The sequence below is a fragment of the Phocoena sinus genome, chromosome 2, assembly GCF_008692025.1.
Source record: "Phocoena sinus isolate mPhoSin1 chromosome 2, mPhoSin1.pri, whole genome shotgun sequence".
Classification (NCBI taxonomy): Eukaryota; Metazoa; Chordata; class Mammalia; order Artiodactyla; family Phocoenidae; genus Phocoena; species Phocoena sinus.
Window position 1 is genome coordinate 6,722,436 of NC_045764.1, and position 15,392 is coordinate 6,737,827.

At 39.8% G+C, this 15,392-nt stretch overlaps 1 protein-coding gene across 2 annotated transcripts in view; it reads left to right on the top strand.

Moving 5' to 3' along the window:
- Positions 1-15,392, top strand: part of ITGA8 (integrin subunit alpha 8) — a 189,226-nt gene that overhangs the window by 161,979 nt on the left and 11,855 nt on the right. The window contains exons 28-29 of one of the 2 annotated variants that reach the window (XM_032622803.1): positions 6,723-6,824; positions 7,809-8,393. In XM_032622803.1, coding sequence (XP_032478694.1) covers positions 6,723-6,824; positions 7,809-7,832 — 126 coding nt within the window. In that variant the 3' untranslated portion in view covers positions 7,833-8,393. Of the gene's footprint in view, positions 1-6,722; positions 6,825-7,808; positions 8,394-15,392 lie in introns of those variants that run through there. The other variant, XM_032622802.1, reaches the window with a different exon arrangement.

A 15,392-nucleotide genomic window follows, 5' to 3' on the forward strand; every position in this document is an offset into this window, starting at 1 on the left:
GTAAGTGGGTTCATACCCTATTTTTCTTTCTCTGTTTGACTTATCTCACTTAGCATAATGCTCTCAAGGTCCATCCATGGTGTTGAAAAAAGCAAGATTTCTTTCTTTTTTATGGCTGAATGATATTCCATTGTGTGTGTGTGTGTGTGTGTGTGTGTGATATGTTAGGTGAACACAATTTAAATATCCTCAGTCCCTAAGACCGTCAGACAGTAACTGAGATTTGAACAAATCTGTTTGACTCAACACTATCTAGTAGTTCCTCGGTAAATAGTAGTAAATGAAATGATGGTGAGTACAAGAACATAATTCAAGCCATATGCCCAGAAAAATTCAAATATAAATAGTTTAGCAGGGGAAGAGATAGTGTCCTAGAAAGTTCTTCTTGTCTGGTGATACCGCAGCCTGGGCTTCAGCCAGAAGAGCTTCTCAGTAAAGTTCCAGGCACGTTGATTTGTAGATTCCTCACTGCTTTGGCCTGTCTGGACTGTGGCATCCCATGCTTCTCAGGATGATTATACTGACTGTGTGTATTTTAAAGGTTTAAAATCTCCTTTATACTAAGCAGATGAATTTTTCCACGTGGAAATTGCTATTTATTTAAATGAGACTGCTGTGTTGTGACCTTGTTGTTTGGGGAGGATTTGGGGGAAAAAAGCTAAATTAAAACTCCTCAAGTCTATGCACTCTTGCCCATATTTTAACTACCAGAAAACTCATTTGACTCATTGTACCATAGAAAATCCAAGGATAAAATCCTGAGTCTAGCTAATAATACAGAATTTTGTAGCTCTAGATTCTCACGTTTTCTGTGAGTCAGAATACTTGCGGTAGTCTCACAAATCTTATATAATTTTGTTTCTAAAATAAAGAGGAGGAAAATTAAAAGTATTTTTTAAAAGTTTTTTGTGACGCATTCTTTTTTTTTTTTTTTTTTTAACCTAAGGCAGGATTCTTCAACCTCAGCCCTATTAATATTCTGGTTCAGAGAATTCTTTGTTGTGGGGTGGTCCTGTGCATGATAGGATGCTTAGCAGCATCCCTGGCCCCTGCCCACTAGATGCCAGTAACAACTCTCACCTCAGCTGTGACAACGAAAAATGTCTGCAAACATCGCCAGTGTCCCCTGGGGGCAAAATCATTCCTGGCTTTGAACAACTGACCTAAGGAGAAGGGCAGTGCACAATTTCTTTTTGCTGTTGTTGTTAAACCATGATTTATTCATTCAGTCAATAAATATTTATGAAGTACCAACTGCCAACTATGTGCCAGGCACTGCTTCAGGTACCACTTGCATGCCATCAATTTGCTCACAGCCATTCTGCTTTTTGACTGTTACTTTTTCTCTAAGAGTTGGGGGAGATGAGTTTTAATGAATCCCCAAGCCCACACAGTCTAAATGATAACCATCCACCCCTCCTATTACGTTGGGTATCACATCCTACTGAAATGAGGAAGCACAGCTTTTCAATGAAGCAGGACTAAAATCATTATGGCAAGGGGGAAATGACTATTTCAGATGACATACGTCTGTCTGTGCATAACGTACTGTTCCAATAGAAGACCTATGGAGCGAAAATTGCACCTTTAAGAAAGACAAATACCATATGATATCATTTATATGTGGAATCTAAAATATGACACAAATGAACCTATCTATGAAACAGAAACAGAACCACAGACATAGAGAACAGACTTGTGGTTGTCAAGGGGGAGGGCGGGTGGAGGAGGGATGGATTGGGAGCTTGGGGTTAGCAGATGCAAGCTATCATATATAGAATGGATAAAAACAAGGTCCTACTGTATAGCACAGGGAACTATATCCAATATCCTGTAATAAACCATAATGGAAAAGAGTATGAAAAAGAATGTGTATATATATATATATATATATATGTGTGTGTGTGTATAACTGAATCACTTTGCTCTGCAATCAATTTGCAGAAATTAACACAACATTGTAAATCAACTATACTTCAGTAAAATAAATCTTTTAAAAAGTTAAAAAAATAAAGCACTTTCACCATGTAGAAGTAAAAAAAAAAAAAAAAGAAAAGAAAATTGCATCTTCATCTACCTGTTGAAGACCCAGTGGATATGGGAGAAGTCAATAGCAATTGAGGGATTTTCTTTTTTTAAACAGCTTTACTGGAGTCTAATTGCTTTACAATGTTGTGTTCGTTTCGGCTGTATAACAAAGTGAATCAGCTATACGTATACATATATCCCCATATCCCCTCCCTCTTGCGTCTCCCTCCCACCCTCCCTATCCCACCCCTCTAGGTGGACACAAAGCACCGAGCTGATCTCCCTGTGCTGTGCGGCTGCTTCCCACTAGGATTTTCTAAACAATAACTATTGAGCACAAGTAGAGTCGGACCAGAACAACCTGCAGGGACGTTCTGAGGTTCTACCAGAGCAAAGTGACGCTTCCAAAGATTCAGGAGAGACTGGCACACATCACTTCATGTTTACCCAAAGCCATAGCCCAAACTTCTGTACTTCCACTGTTTCTGCTTATACCAGTCTCAGAAGCTGATGGCTAGAGAGGAGAGCATTACTGCAAACTGCCGCTGGCCTGCCGCTCAGAGAATATACTACATCCTGGAAGTCTTTAATAGTTTTGTCACACAACCCAGCAGGAGGCAAACATTTTCTGCCTGCCTCATCCGGGACAGAAAGTTTACGATTCTCGGCTGACGTGATCTGCGGCATTGTGTTTGGCTTTGCCCACAGGGTAAACATGCACACTGGCCTTTAATTCTACACAATGATCTGTGCTGTGACTGTTGCTTGAAAGAGCAACCTCTTTAACAGCTTAAAGTTTGACCAGTAATTGTTTTAAGTTTTGTTGTCCCACAACGCCTTGTTTCTGGGAGATACTGAGTATTTAAACACAGGCTTTATAAAATGGGTATGTGGTTTAAAAATAATTCTTGAGAAGGAATTCAGCAGCGGGGGAGCTCTTCATGGTCCCAGCCACCCTCACTAGGTCTTAACCAACTTAAAAGCCTCACTCTCCACTCCATTTTTTCCCAGCTCTGTAACTTTTATCAGTACCATGACCGTAAGCCAATCTTTGTGCACTAGTACGTAATAGAGGCAGGTGGTGGGCTGCAAACCGCAGTTTAAATGATGTGGCAACGACAGAGGGATAGGGCATTTTCTGAGGATTAACAGCTAGCTGGGGCATGTGGAGGGTTCAAGATATTGTCAAGGGATATTAACTCCAGCTGCTTTTTTAATCCTAAATTGCCTACAATATGGCAGTGATGGCTATTACAGCAGTAGATTGCCACACAGAAGAAGAGATGATTTTTTAACATAAGAATAACATCATAGTTATGTAAAAAGCACTGCTGAAAGCATTCAACTTTGAACATGGAATCAATAAAAGGCCTGTGCTCATGAATTAAACGCTTACCTGTACCAAGGTTTTGACTTACAGACACAGGACTCGTGTATCTTTGATGCTGACCTAGATCAGAGCTTAATAGCTCATATTTCCCATTCCGTGGAGCTTCAGAGCATCTTAGAAAAATGAAAAAAAATGCATTTTTCTACTGAAAAGGGTGGAAGAAACATTGCTTTTGGAGAATAATTTAAAATAAAGAACAGATCAATCTATGAGTTGTATTATTTACAGTCTATTTGCCTACCACCAGATTTGTTCAGGTCCCAGACTGTGTCCATTTGCATCGCTGAATTAGCTAACGGAGGTGAGAGTGTGTCCATAGCCCCTTATCATGATCGGCAGCCCTCATTGTATGTCACTACCTTCTCTTACAACGTCCTGAACTTCCTAATCTCATTTATGGGGGAGGAGGTCCAATTCAATAATTGACAGAATTAAACCTTTTATAAGGTGCTATCAAATAGGTGGACACAGGATAGGAGGGTCATCGGATAACCCAGCCATCTGATGTGTTCATTCACCATCCATTCATGCTGTCACTCAAGCAGGACTGATGCAGCCCTTCCAGGCATAGTGTTCCAGGTGCTATGGAAGGTATAAGCCTTATTATATTCCACACTCTATGCCTTCCAGTTTTGGGTAATCTTGTCGGGGAAGAAAATAATCAAGAAGGATAAAAAACTAAACAACAATGTGGAAATTCCAAACAATACAGGGCAACTATAGTTTCATTGCAGACTTCCTGAATCACAATCTGTGAACCTGATCCCAGGTGTTTCTGAGGTTCAGCAAAGCACAGTGTTTTGTGAACCAAGGAAAATGACGGTAAATATGGGTGATGAATGGAAAATGTGAGGAAGATTCAAAATGGCCAAGAGTAGAGGGATTAAAGGAAAGTGAGAGAAAATCCCCTCAGAGAAACATGTTTCTCCACATTCGAGACTTCAAATCCCATCTCTCTCTTTTTTTAAAATTTTTATTGGAGTATAGCTGATTTACAATGTTGTGTTAGTTTTGGGTATACAGCAAAGTGAATCGGTTATACATATGCATATATTCACTCTTTAAGATTCTTTCCCCATATACGTCATTAAAGAATATTGAGTAGAGTTCCCTGTGCTGTACAGTAGGACCTTATTAGTTATCTATTTTATACATAGTAGTGTGTATGTGTCAATCCCAATCTCCAATTTATCCTTCCCCCACTCCTTTACTCCCTGGTAACCATAGTTTGTTTTCTACATCTGTGACTCTATTTCTGCTTTGTAATTAAGTTCATTTGTTATTCATTAAGAAACTTCCATGTTCATAAATGCAGAATCATGTAGGACAAAAACTTTCCATCTAGAGTTGATTCGGAGATAGAGTTCTCTCATGATTTGTTTCCCAAAGGTATGACTTCAAGAGCAAGGGAATTATTTTCTATCAGTGTTTTTTTTATTGAACTTGGAGACTAAAGAAAACTTGTTCTTTGAAGGTTTGGGATCCTGGACACACATCTGAATATGTTATTATAACCCTTATGCACAGAATCTCATTACCAGAGTTTGTCATGTTTCTTCTATCAGCCATGGTATTAAGGAAAGTAGATTTAAATCAAGTGCACACAAGATTTTATGAGCAAAGATTTCCACACTTTAAAAAACACTTCTCACACAAACAAAAATCCAGCTTTCAGTTAAAATGGAAACGCCAGGAGACAAGAGAACACAGGAAGAATAACGACGAAAAAAGAATTTTTCCAAATGAACAAAGTTGCTTACCCTATAATGTCAGGATAGAAAAAACAAAAAAGCCAAAGAAGTAGTGACTTTAAGTATATATAAAAGCTTTGCATACTCTAGCCTGTCCTCAGCACATAGAAGAAATGGGGTTTATTGAAGGGAGAAAAAATTGAACCACAGGAAAAATAAATTCGTAAAAGTACTGAAGTTATTACAATGCAACCTGTTGGATTGGCCTCAAGAAACCCAACAGTGGATTATAGATGGTGAAGTGCTAGTAAATGTTTAATAAACCACTTTCTGGAGGGACAAAAACTCTGAAATGTAACATTTGCTGATTCCCATGGTGGTAACTGTTCCCGCCGTGGTCAGTTTTCAAGCTGCCAACATGGCATCACTGAATACAGAGTTGGGAAGAGATGCAGACCAGCACACCATCATATAGTATTTCCCCTACAGATACAATAGACTTAATAATATCAAGAGCATAGATAATAGTAAATGCAATAAAATTATTGCTAAGTACTGAGTTTAGAGTGTTTATTACCTTTTTAAAAATATAATTTACTAACGTGTATGTATATATAACTTGTTTTAATAATGGCTCTATTTAACAACAGGTACTCAAAATTCTTGAAATTTTAACATTCTGCTCTCCAGCGCCATTATGAGCCAGCTACAGCCCACCCCTGGATAGATCTCATCACTGTCTCAAGCTAAACGGAGGAGAACCACAGGAGCTTAAGTTCTCAGAATGGTTTTCCTTGAGTTACTCTTAAATACTTTCCCTTGACCTTAATCAACAGTTAATATGAGAACCGATTAAACAAAAAGAACTTGCTGAAAAGTTCTGTCAAAAACACTGTATGGTTCTAGGTGAGTGGTTCTTAACCAGGGGGGATTTTGCTCCGCAGAGGGACACTGGCAGTAATTAGAGACATTTTCAATTGTTACAACTGGGTGAGGGGTGCTACTGGCATCTAGTGGGTAGATGCCATGGATGCTGCTAAACATCCTACAATGCACAGGACAGTTCCTTAACCAACCCCAAATCCTAATAGTGCCATGACGGAGAGATCTGTTCAGGGTCTTCTGTATAAGATGAAATGTGATTAATTTCTTTGTAACTTAGCAGCAGTCTCTCTCCTAAAATATTTCCTTCTCTCAGATAACAAGAATTTGTAACCCACGATGTCTCCCTGTTATGTTCTAATGGCACTTGTGCTTACTCCTTTTAGGAACTCTGCTTTTCTGTTTTTATTTTAACCTTATTATGCCAACTCTTTTGTTCATAAGATGAATTACCTTTAGAAATAAGAAGATGAATGGTTGGTTGGATGGATAGTGGATGGGTGATGGGTGGGTGGATGGGTGGATGATGGACAGAAGGTGGACGGGGAGATGATGAATGGATCATGAATCGATAGATGGATGCGGAAAAAGTAAAGAGAGAAAAGGAAGAGAGAAGGAAGCAGGAAATTTTGTTTTGGAAATGGACAACATGAAAAACAACCAGTTGGCTGCCAATATAACTTTTAAAAGCTTTACATGGACAATACTTAACTAAATGTTTCTAATTTCAGAGGAAAAATGATCCCTATTCTCTTGCATCCCTGGTGTCCTTTGAAGTTAAGAAGATGCCTTATAAAGTCCAGCCAGCCAAACTCCCTGAAGGCAGCATAGCAGTGAGTATCTAAAATATATTAGGTACAAATTGTTTTATTGAAATTAGTTTTTAAATCACTGTTTTGCTTGTGGTAGGTTTACATGCTTATTACAGTGGCTTGAGAAAAGTTTCCCGCTTCAGATCACTATTTTCTTATTTCAGTCTGGAAATTCCTTAGTGTTATTTGATCAAATTTTTTAAACCTTCATTGTAAACTTCTACCCCTCTCCCACAAAATTCAGGACTAATACCATTTTTTTAATTAGGCTCTTTTGTTTGAAAGAAGTCCAGATAGTCGTGATCATCAGAATGAAGTCATACCGATTGTAATTTTAAAGACAGCCTGGTGGGCTTCCCTGGTGGCGCAGTGGTTGGGAGTCCGCCTGCCGATGCAGGGGACACGGGTTTCGTGCCCCGGTCCGGGAAAGATCCCACATGCCGCGGAGCGGCTGGGCCCGTGAGCCATGGCCACTGAGCCTGCGGTCTGGAGCCTGTGCTCCACAACGGGAGAGGCCACAACAGTGAGAGGCCCGTGTACCACCCCACCCCCCCCCAAAAAAAAGACAGCCTGGTGAGTGAGGGATGAGGGAGACTCTCCTCCTTAGGGACAGTTGCCACAGACCAGCTACAGGAACAGTCATCTTTCCTTTCTAAGCACAGACCAGTAATATGTGGGGGAAGAAAGAAGTATACTCTGAGCTTCATTTGAATGAAACAGGTTTTCAACTGAGGCTATTAAACATTACTGACACCCACATATCTGTCACAGCACAACTGCTGGCAACCTGGTAAGGCCATGCAGAGCAGAGGGGAGAACAGATGATGGGGGATGAACAGGCACGGTCACCAAAACTCTGCCTTTAACAGTGACAGTGACCACAGTCAGGGCTCCGGGAAACAATGTTAACATGTAAACCTCATCTCTTGGTCGCGCCATAGAAACCTGCAAGCTCGACTTGGATTCTGGTCCCCAGGTCCTTGTTACTCAAAATGTGTTTTGCAGACCAGCAGTATCAGCAGTACCTAAGAAACTGTTAGAAATTCAGAAACAGGCCTCACTCCAGACCTGCTGAGTCAGAACCTGCCTTTTATCAAAACCATCAGGGCAGCAGGTACCCTGTCATGTTTGAGAAGCATTGCTTCGGACGGTGTAAAAGTCGATACTCTCAGTAATTTCTCTTCAGCCTAGGTCTTAAAAAGGTAACTAATATTTACTCTTTCTAGCCTAATCTACTTTTTGTAATTTAAATTCATCCCTTGATGAGTGATTTTCAACCCTGAGTATGCAAAGAATCACCATCCATGTGACTTTTAAGGTTTTTACATGCTCAGGACCCCATCTGAAACATCAGGATTGAGTGAGTCGGGTGAGCTCTGCACTGCACTTTGAAAGCTCTACAAGTGATGATTCTGCAGTGAAGCTAGGATTGGGAACCTCTAACACAGGCAGGCAGCGTTGAAGAAAATCCACAGATTTCAAAACAGCTTCTTCTGGCCTTTCAACCTGGATCCACCCTGCTCTAAGTGGAAACCTTCTGGAAATCACTCTACGTACTTTGCTGAGGCTGTTAACCACATTGACCTGAAAGTATTGTTAAGAAGATTATTTAAATTATGTATAAAAAGCTCTAGCTTTGTACCTAAAATGAGTTAAGTCTCAGGTCTCAATAATAGTAACCCTCCCAAAATGTCTTACCTTCTCCAGCAAAGTCCAGGAAGTCCAACTGGAAACATCCATGGATTCACACAGTCAAAATATTTCAGTAAACTTTGGTGGCATTTAAAGCAAATACTGCCACATCTTTCTTCACTTAGCTTGCCTCTGTTTCTCTTATGAGATGTCTGCTGGAGTTTGGATTTCTGTTCAACCTAGAAAACAGAGGCTTTGGGTTTTTAATATAGAATGCTCATCCAAGGAGGTTCAAAGGCTTGTAACTCTAAGGGAGATAAATCTGGGTCCTTTGTCTTCTCTGAGCACACGCTCCATAACAGAAACATATGTGACAGTCAATTCCATCAACAGGATTGCATCTTTCTGTCCTGGCCACAGGTGCCAGCCTGCTGTTCTCAACTCATCTCAAAAGATCCACAAAATGATCAGATACATGCTTCCCCCGTCCCTACCACCCTTGTTCCTGCATCTTTTAAAAAGTCTTGTTATCTGATGTAGATGATTTACTGCACCATTTATGTAAAGGTTATGGGAAAACTTCTTAGGTCTCCCAATCCCTGACTGACTGAAGGAGACGTTGCCAGTGGGAAGTTAGCTGTGCCCTACAGGCTTGATTTGAGAGGACTGTGCTTAGAGCTGTTTCTTAGAGCGTGCTCTCAAAAATCCTGTCATCCTTATCTTGAAAAGGACCCAGCAGAAGGGAATTGCTTTCTGGTGGTAGAATCAGTTGGACTAGGTGGCTGAAGGATCATCAGAGCTCCAGTCCATACTCGGCCACTGGGGAAAGCATCTCGGTTCCTTCTTTGGTAGTAAGACAAAAATATCTGCTTGTTTTACTAGGCCCTTGTGTGCCATGAGGAGTCTATCTGTGCTTCCTTTTCAACATGGTCATGATGCAACCATTTCTTGAACCCTAGATAAACTTTCCATATTGAAGAAAATAGTAATCCCCACTTGCTACTGGCACAGTGTCTGTGTTTGTAACAAATGAACTCTCCGTGCCAGGTGACACTTGTCGTGTTCAGAGGCAAGGAAAAGGTTGCATGATGTAAAGGGGATATGACTAAATGCTGAATCATTACAGCGCAGAAGAAAAAAAAAATCATTCAGTTATTTGAGCACTGTTTTTGACTATTCATAAACTTTGGCATTTGTGTGTCATGTGACTAAAGCCAAATAATTTACATCTAGAAGAGGATATTATTGTCTGGTGTAACTCCAAAGGCAGTTATTATAAAATATTTCAGTAAAATCCTTAATTAAGAACTCACACATAAACTATGAGTCCATTTGACTTTTTGAGTTGTTAGCAAAACTCCAGAATCTTAAAATGGATCTCTTACATGAAACAATTGTCTGGAGTTCAAACTTATCACAGGACTTCTTTTCTCACAGGAGCTATTTGAATGTTGTTAAAAGGTATGTTCAGCTGGTCCACTTCATGTTATTATTTTGTTCTAAGTGGCACTCTAGGTAGGCTGTCTTGGTACATTTATATAAAACATTCTTGTGACCCCAACTGAAGTATGTTTACACAAGATTTTGTGATACATAAATACAGACATCAACATTAATCACCACTGCAAATACGACAGAGCTTTTTCCTTCTACCTTGGTATTTTGTCAAAATATATAAAAACATATCATAAATGTCAAGGATAAAATGTAGGCATAGGGCTTCCCTGGTGGCGCAGTGGTTGAGAGTCCGCCTGCCGATGCAGGGGACACGGGTTCGTGCCCCGGTCCGGGAGGGTCCCACAGGCCGTGGAGCGGCTGGGCCCGTGAGCCGTGGCCGCTGAGCCTGCGCGTCCGGAGCCCGTGCTCCGCAACGGGAGAGGCCACAACAGTGAGAGGCCCGCGTACTGAAAAAAAAAAAAAAATGTAGGCATATTAAAGACTTATTTATGGTCTTTCCAACATAATAAAGAACAACAAGATTTACAACACGATAAAGGTAAGATTAAATGTTCCCTACTTAGCATCACTTTAAGAACATCTAAACCACTTACAATTCATGGATCCCCCTTCCTAAAATTGCAGAGTTATATTAAGTGGATTGTTAAAATTTTATAGTAATTCTTTAAATAGCCATAGGTTCTTGATACATTAAAAAAAAAAACAGTTTGTTAATTAGTTGGCATGTAATTGAATTTTTCTCCCTATGTTTTAAGTACTCAAGTTACTCAATGTGACTCTTTCTTAAAGCAGTTGATATATGTAGTCAAAAAACCCATGTTCTTAAAGTAAAGCTTTAGTCCTAAATACACCCCACTGTCCACCTTGGGACCACCTTCTTGATAAATGAACCTAATAAAGAGGGACTTGGGTAATCTGGCTCAACACACCATTGTGTGAGATTATACAAAAGTTCTCAAGCTGTGCAGTTCAATATGGTAGCCACTCACCACATTACCATGGATGGTGAGGACCCCAGACGTGGGTGGAGTGACTGAAGAACTGAACTAGTAGTTTTACTTCATTTTATCTCACTTAAGTGTAAACTTTAAAACTGTAGCAGTATAAGATATTTTTTCCATTAAACGCAGCTTTATTTTTGGGGTAAGACTACATTTTACTTTAACCAATAAAAATCCAGCAGTTGTCACTTGCTGCAAGTGTAAAACAAACACTGGGTTTTGGAGACTTAGTTAAAAAAAAAAAAGAAAAAAAAAGAAAGAATATTTTTATACCAATTACATGTTGATATAATTTATATCAATTACATGACAATTTTGATATTTAGGGTCAAACTAAATATATTATTAAAATTAATGCCCCATGTTTCTTTTTACTCTTTTTAAACGTGATGACTATAAAATTTAAATGACATACATGGCTTGCATTATATTTCTATTGGAGAGCACTGATCTATACCAGAGTTATAGAGTGTTCCAGCTTGGAGCTGTTGATAATACCAACAGAGCTTCAGAGAACATAGGGTGTTTAATAAATCTTATTCGAAATGAATGAAAAATTCTTACTATAAATTGGTGTTAAGTCATTAGGAACTCTAGAAATTAAGACCTACTTTTCTTATTTATTATCCAATGGATAATCTAAGCTTCTTGTGAGCTTGTCAAAATGAGCTGCCAAATATAAATATTAGAAATAACAAAGTTTGGGTATTTTTCAACATTTTATTTCGTGGCCAAGCTTCTTCCAAACCATCCTAGGGTTTCCACAGGACTATGACAAATTTAAATAAACGCTGGTCCCATAAAAGTGATCAATTAAGTCTTTTCTCTTAAGCTTGCCTGTAGAGTTCAAGTTTCTCGTCTATACAGAGTATTGAGTCTCAGGAAAGCTTGGCTTTACCTGTTTCCACTTGCAGATGAAATGCCCCGTTGCCATTTACAGACCTGAATATGTCACCTGACTCCCTAATCAATGTGTTCTCAGAAAGACCTCTCCTTCCAAGACCTGGATGACTCTCCCAATGACGTGTTACCTTTGACTCATCCACCCTTTTCTAGCAGCAGCCATCTAAATCCTCAGCCCTGGAAATCCGAGGAAGTGCTCTGGGGCACTACTGTTGTTCTGTATTTCTACTGTCTCTAGTGTAACAACTTCTCGACTAGGCAGTGAAAAACCTGGATAAGCTTAGGGAACCACCAGGGGCAACGGAAGGTCGCTGCACCTGCACCCGGTTTAGATAGAGATCGGGCAGCCTCCGTGCCACATACAAGTCCTAAAGGCAGCAGGAGAGGACAGCAGGATGCAGGCTTGGGGGCAAAGTCACTGAGTTTGCCTTCCTTTAAATCTCTATGTCCTTTCCCCTTAGTTAATTACAGATGGTGAACGTATATGACATGCATAATCCTTCCATTGAAAGGGCTCAGAGAAAGGGTATGAAATGGTATTTTTCAAATGAACATAATGTTACCAGGAGCAGACTGGCAAAAGTTTTGGTGATGAGAATTTCAGATTTTGGAACGGATAAGGACATCAGTGATCATCTTCTCGGAGACTGTTTTAAGACTGTTGTCAGACTCTTTGGAAGCAAATGCAAACAGAAAGCCAGCAGATTTTGTAATTATACCTTGTAAAGCTGTTTTCTGCTTCTAGACACCCTAATAAGCATACCCTGTTCAATTTAATGGGGTATTTTATTTGTACTTTTCCATCACTTCTGCAAAAAAACCTCCAAATATCATTATTAGATCTTTGTGAGTGACCTCTCCTGCTTGTTTCCACAGGTAGACCATGGTGGGGGGTGGGGGTTGGTTTTTTCTTTTAATTTTTATTGGAGCATAGGTGATTTACAACGTTAGTTTCTGCTGTATAGCAAAGTGAATCAGTTATACATATACATATATCCACTCTTTTTTTAGATTCTTTCCCATATAGGCCATTACAAGAGCATTGAGTAGAGTTCCCTGTGCTATACAATAGGTCCTTATTAGTTACCTATTTTATATATAGTAGTATGCATATGTCAACCCCAATCTCCCAATTTATCCCTCCCCCCTTTCCACCCTGGTAACCATAAGATTGTTTTTTTACATCTGTGACTCTATTTCTGTTTTGTAAATAAGTTCATTTGTACCAGTTTTTAAGGTTCTACATATAAGCGATATCATATGATATTTCTCTTTCTGTGTCTGACTTATTTCACTGAGTATGACAATCTCCAGGTCCATCCATGTTGCTGCAAATGGCATTATTTTGTTCTTTTTTATGGGTGAGAAATATTTCATTGTATATATGTACCATATCTTCTTTATCCATTCATCTCTCGATGGACATTTAGGTTGCTTCCATGTCCTGGCTATTGTAAATACATAGTGCTGCAGTGAACACTGGGATGCATGTATCTTTTTGAATTATGGTTTTCTCCGAATATATGCCCAGGAGTGGGATTGCTGGATCATACAGTAGCTCTATTTTTAGTTTCTTAAGGAACCTCCATACTGTTCTCCATAGTGGCTGTACCAATTTACATTCCCACCAACACTGTAAAAGGGTTCTCTTTTCTCCACACCTTTTCCAGCATTTATTTTTTGTAGATTTTTTGATGATTGCCATTCTGACCAGTGTGAGGTGATACTTCGTTGTACTTTTGATTTGCATTTCTCTAATAATTAGTGATGTTGAGCATCTTTTCACGTGCCTTTTGGCCATCTGTATGCCGACAGACTAGTTTTATAGATAAGACATTGAAGCCTGCAATAGCCAAGTGGCAAAGAAACTCAGCAAAAACTCAGCAGCTATTTTCTCATTCCATTTCTTTTTATTAAACCAACAATTCGAACAGACCATCAGCCCTTATTTCAACTCCTTTAGCTTAGCATTTTTTTTAACTTACAAAATTAGAACTGTTTCCTATGTTAAAATGAAACATTGGGAGGTGACTTCAGATATTAATTAGGTAAATCAGAAGAGGGAACATGGAAAAGTATTGTTGCCTGTGTTCCTGTAAATTATCTATTAGTAAATTTTGGTGATCTCTAACACATGCACAAAATACAGACCAAAACTATGTTGTTTCCTTAGTGGACTTAGAGCTTAGGGGGAAGAAACATTTATAAGAAACCTCAGAATTGTCCATGGCACCAGATTTTCTATCTCCTAGGTCACTGTAACTGGCTTATGAGTGCATGACCACTACTACCCTTTGTAGTTCCGAAATTCTCATTCTGAAAACTGTATCAGAAGGCGAAAGTGATGCGGTAGCTCACATGCTGGGAAAGTTGGTGCAGGGCGCAGGAAGAAGGGGGTTCGCGCTGTTTTGACTTTGTTGGAGTTAAGCCTCAACTGTGACTGTGGCCCGTCCTGCTCCCACCAGTTCTCCTTCAGCTTCTCCCGGTTCAGGAGAAAGAGGGTGTATGTTATCATGCTCAGTTGTTGAGAGAGAAAGAAAGCAACAATAATGGCAGATGGACGCTGCAGCCGTGTGGCTGACAGGGTTTTGGTGCTCCAGCCGGGTGTCAGGCCTGAGCCTCTAAGGTGGGAGAGCCGAGTTCAGGACATTGGCCCACTAGAGACCTCCTGGCCCCACGTAATATCAACCGGCGAGAGCTCTCCCAGAGATCTCAATGTCAACGCTAAGACCCAGCTCCACTCAACAACCAGCAAACTCCAGTGCTGGACACCCCATTCCAAACAACTAGCAAGACAGGAACACAACCGCACCCATTAGCAGAGAGGCTGCCTAAAATCATACTAAGTTCACAGGCAGCCCAAAACACACCACCAGGCACAGTCCGGCCCACCAGAAAGACAATATCCAGCCTCATCCACCAGAACACAGGCACCACACCCCTCCAACAGGAAGCCTACAAAACCCACTGAACCAACCTTACCCACCTGGGGCAGACACCAAAATCAACGGGAACTATGAACCTGCAGACTGCGAAAAGGAGACCCCAAACATAGTAAGATAAGCAAAATGAGAAGACAGAGAAATACGCAGCAGATAAAGGAGCAAGATAAAAACCCACCACACCTAACAAATGAAGAGTAAATAGGCAGTCTACCTGGAAAAGGATTCAAAGTAATAATAGTAAAGATGATTCAAAATCTTGGAAATAGAATGGAGAAAATACAAGAAACGTTTAACAAGGACCTAGAAGAACTAAAGAGCAAACAAACAATGATGAACAGCACAATAAATGAAATTTAAAATTCTCTAGAAGGATTCAATAGCAGAATAACTGAGGAAGAAGAACAGATAAGTGACCTGGAAGATAAAATAGTGGAAATGACTACCACAGAGCAGAATAAAGAAAAAAGAATGAAAAGAATTGAAGACAATCTCAGAGACCTCTGGGACAACATTAAACACACCAACATTTGAATTATAGGGGTCCCAGAAGAAGAAGAGAAAAAGAAAGGGACTGAGAAAATATTTGAAGAGATTATAGTTCAAAAAACTTCCCTAATAAGGGAAAGGAAATAATCAAGTCCAGGAAATGC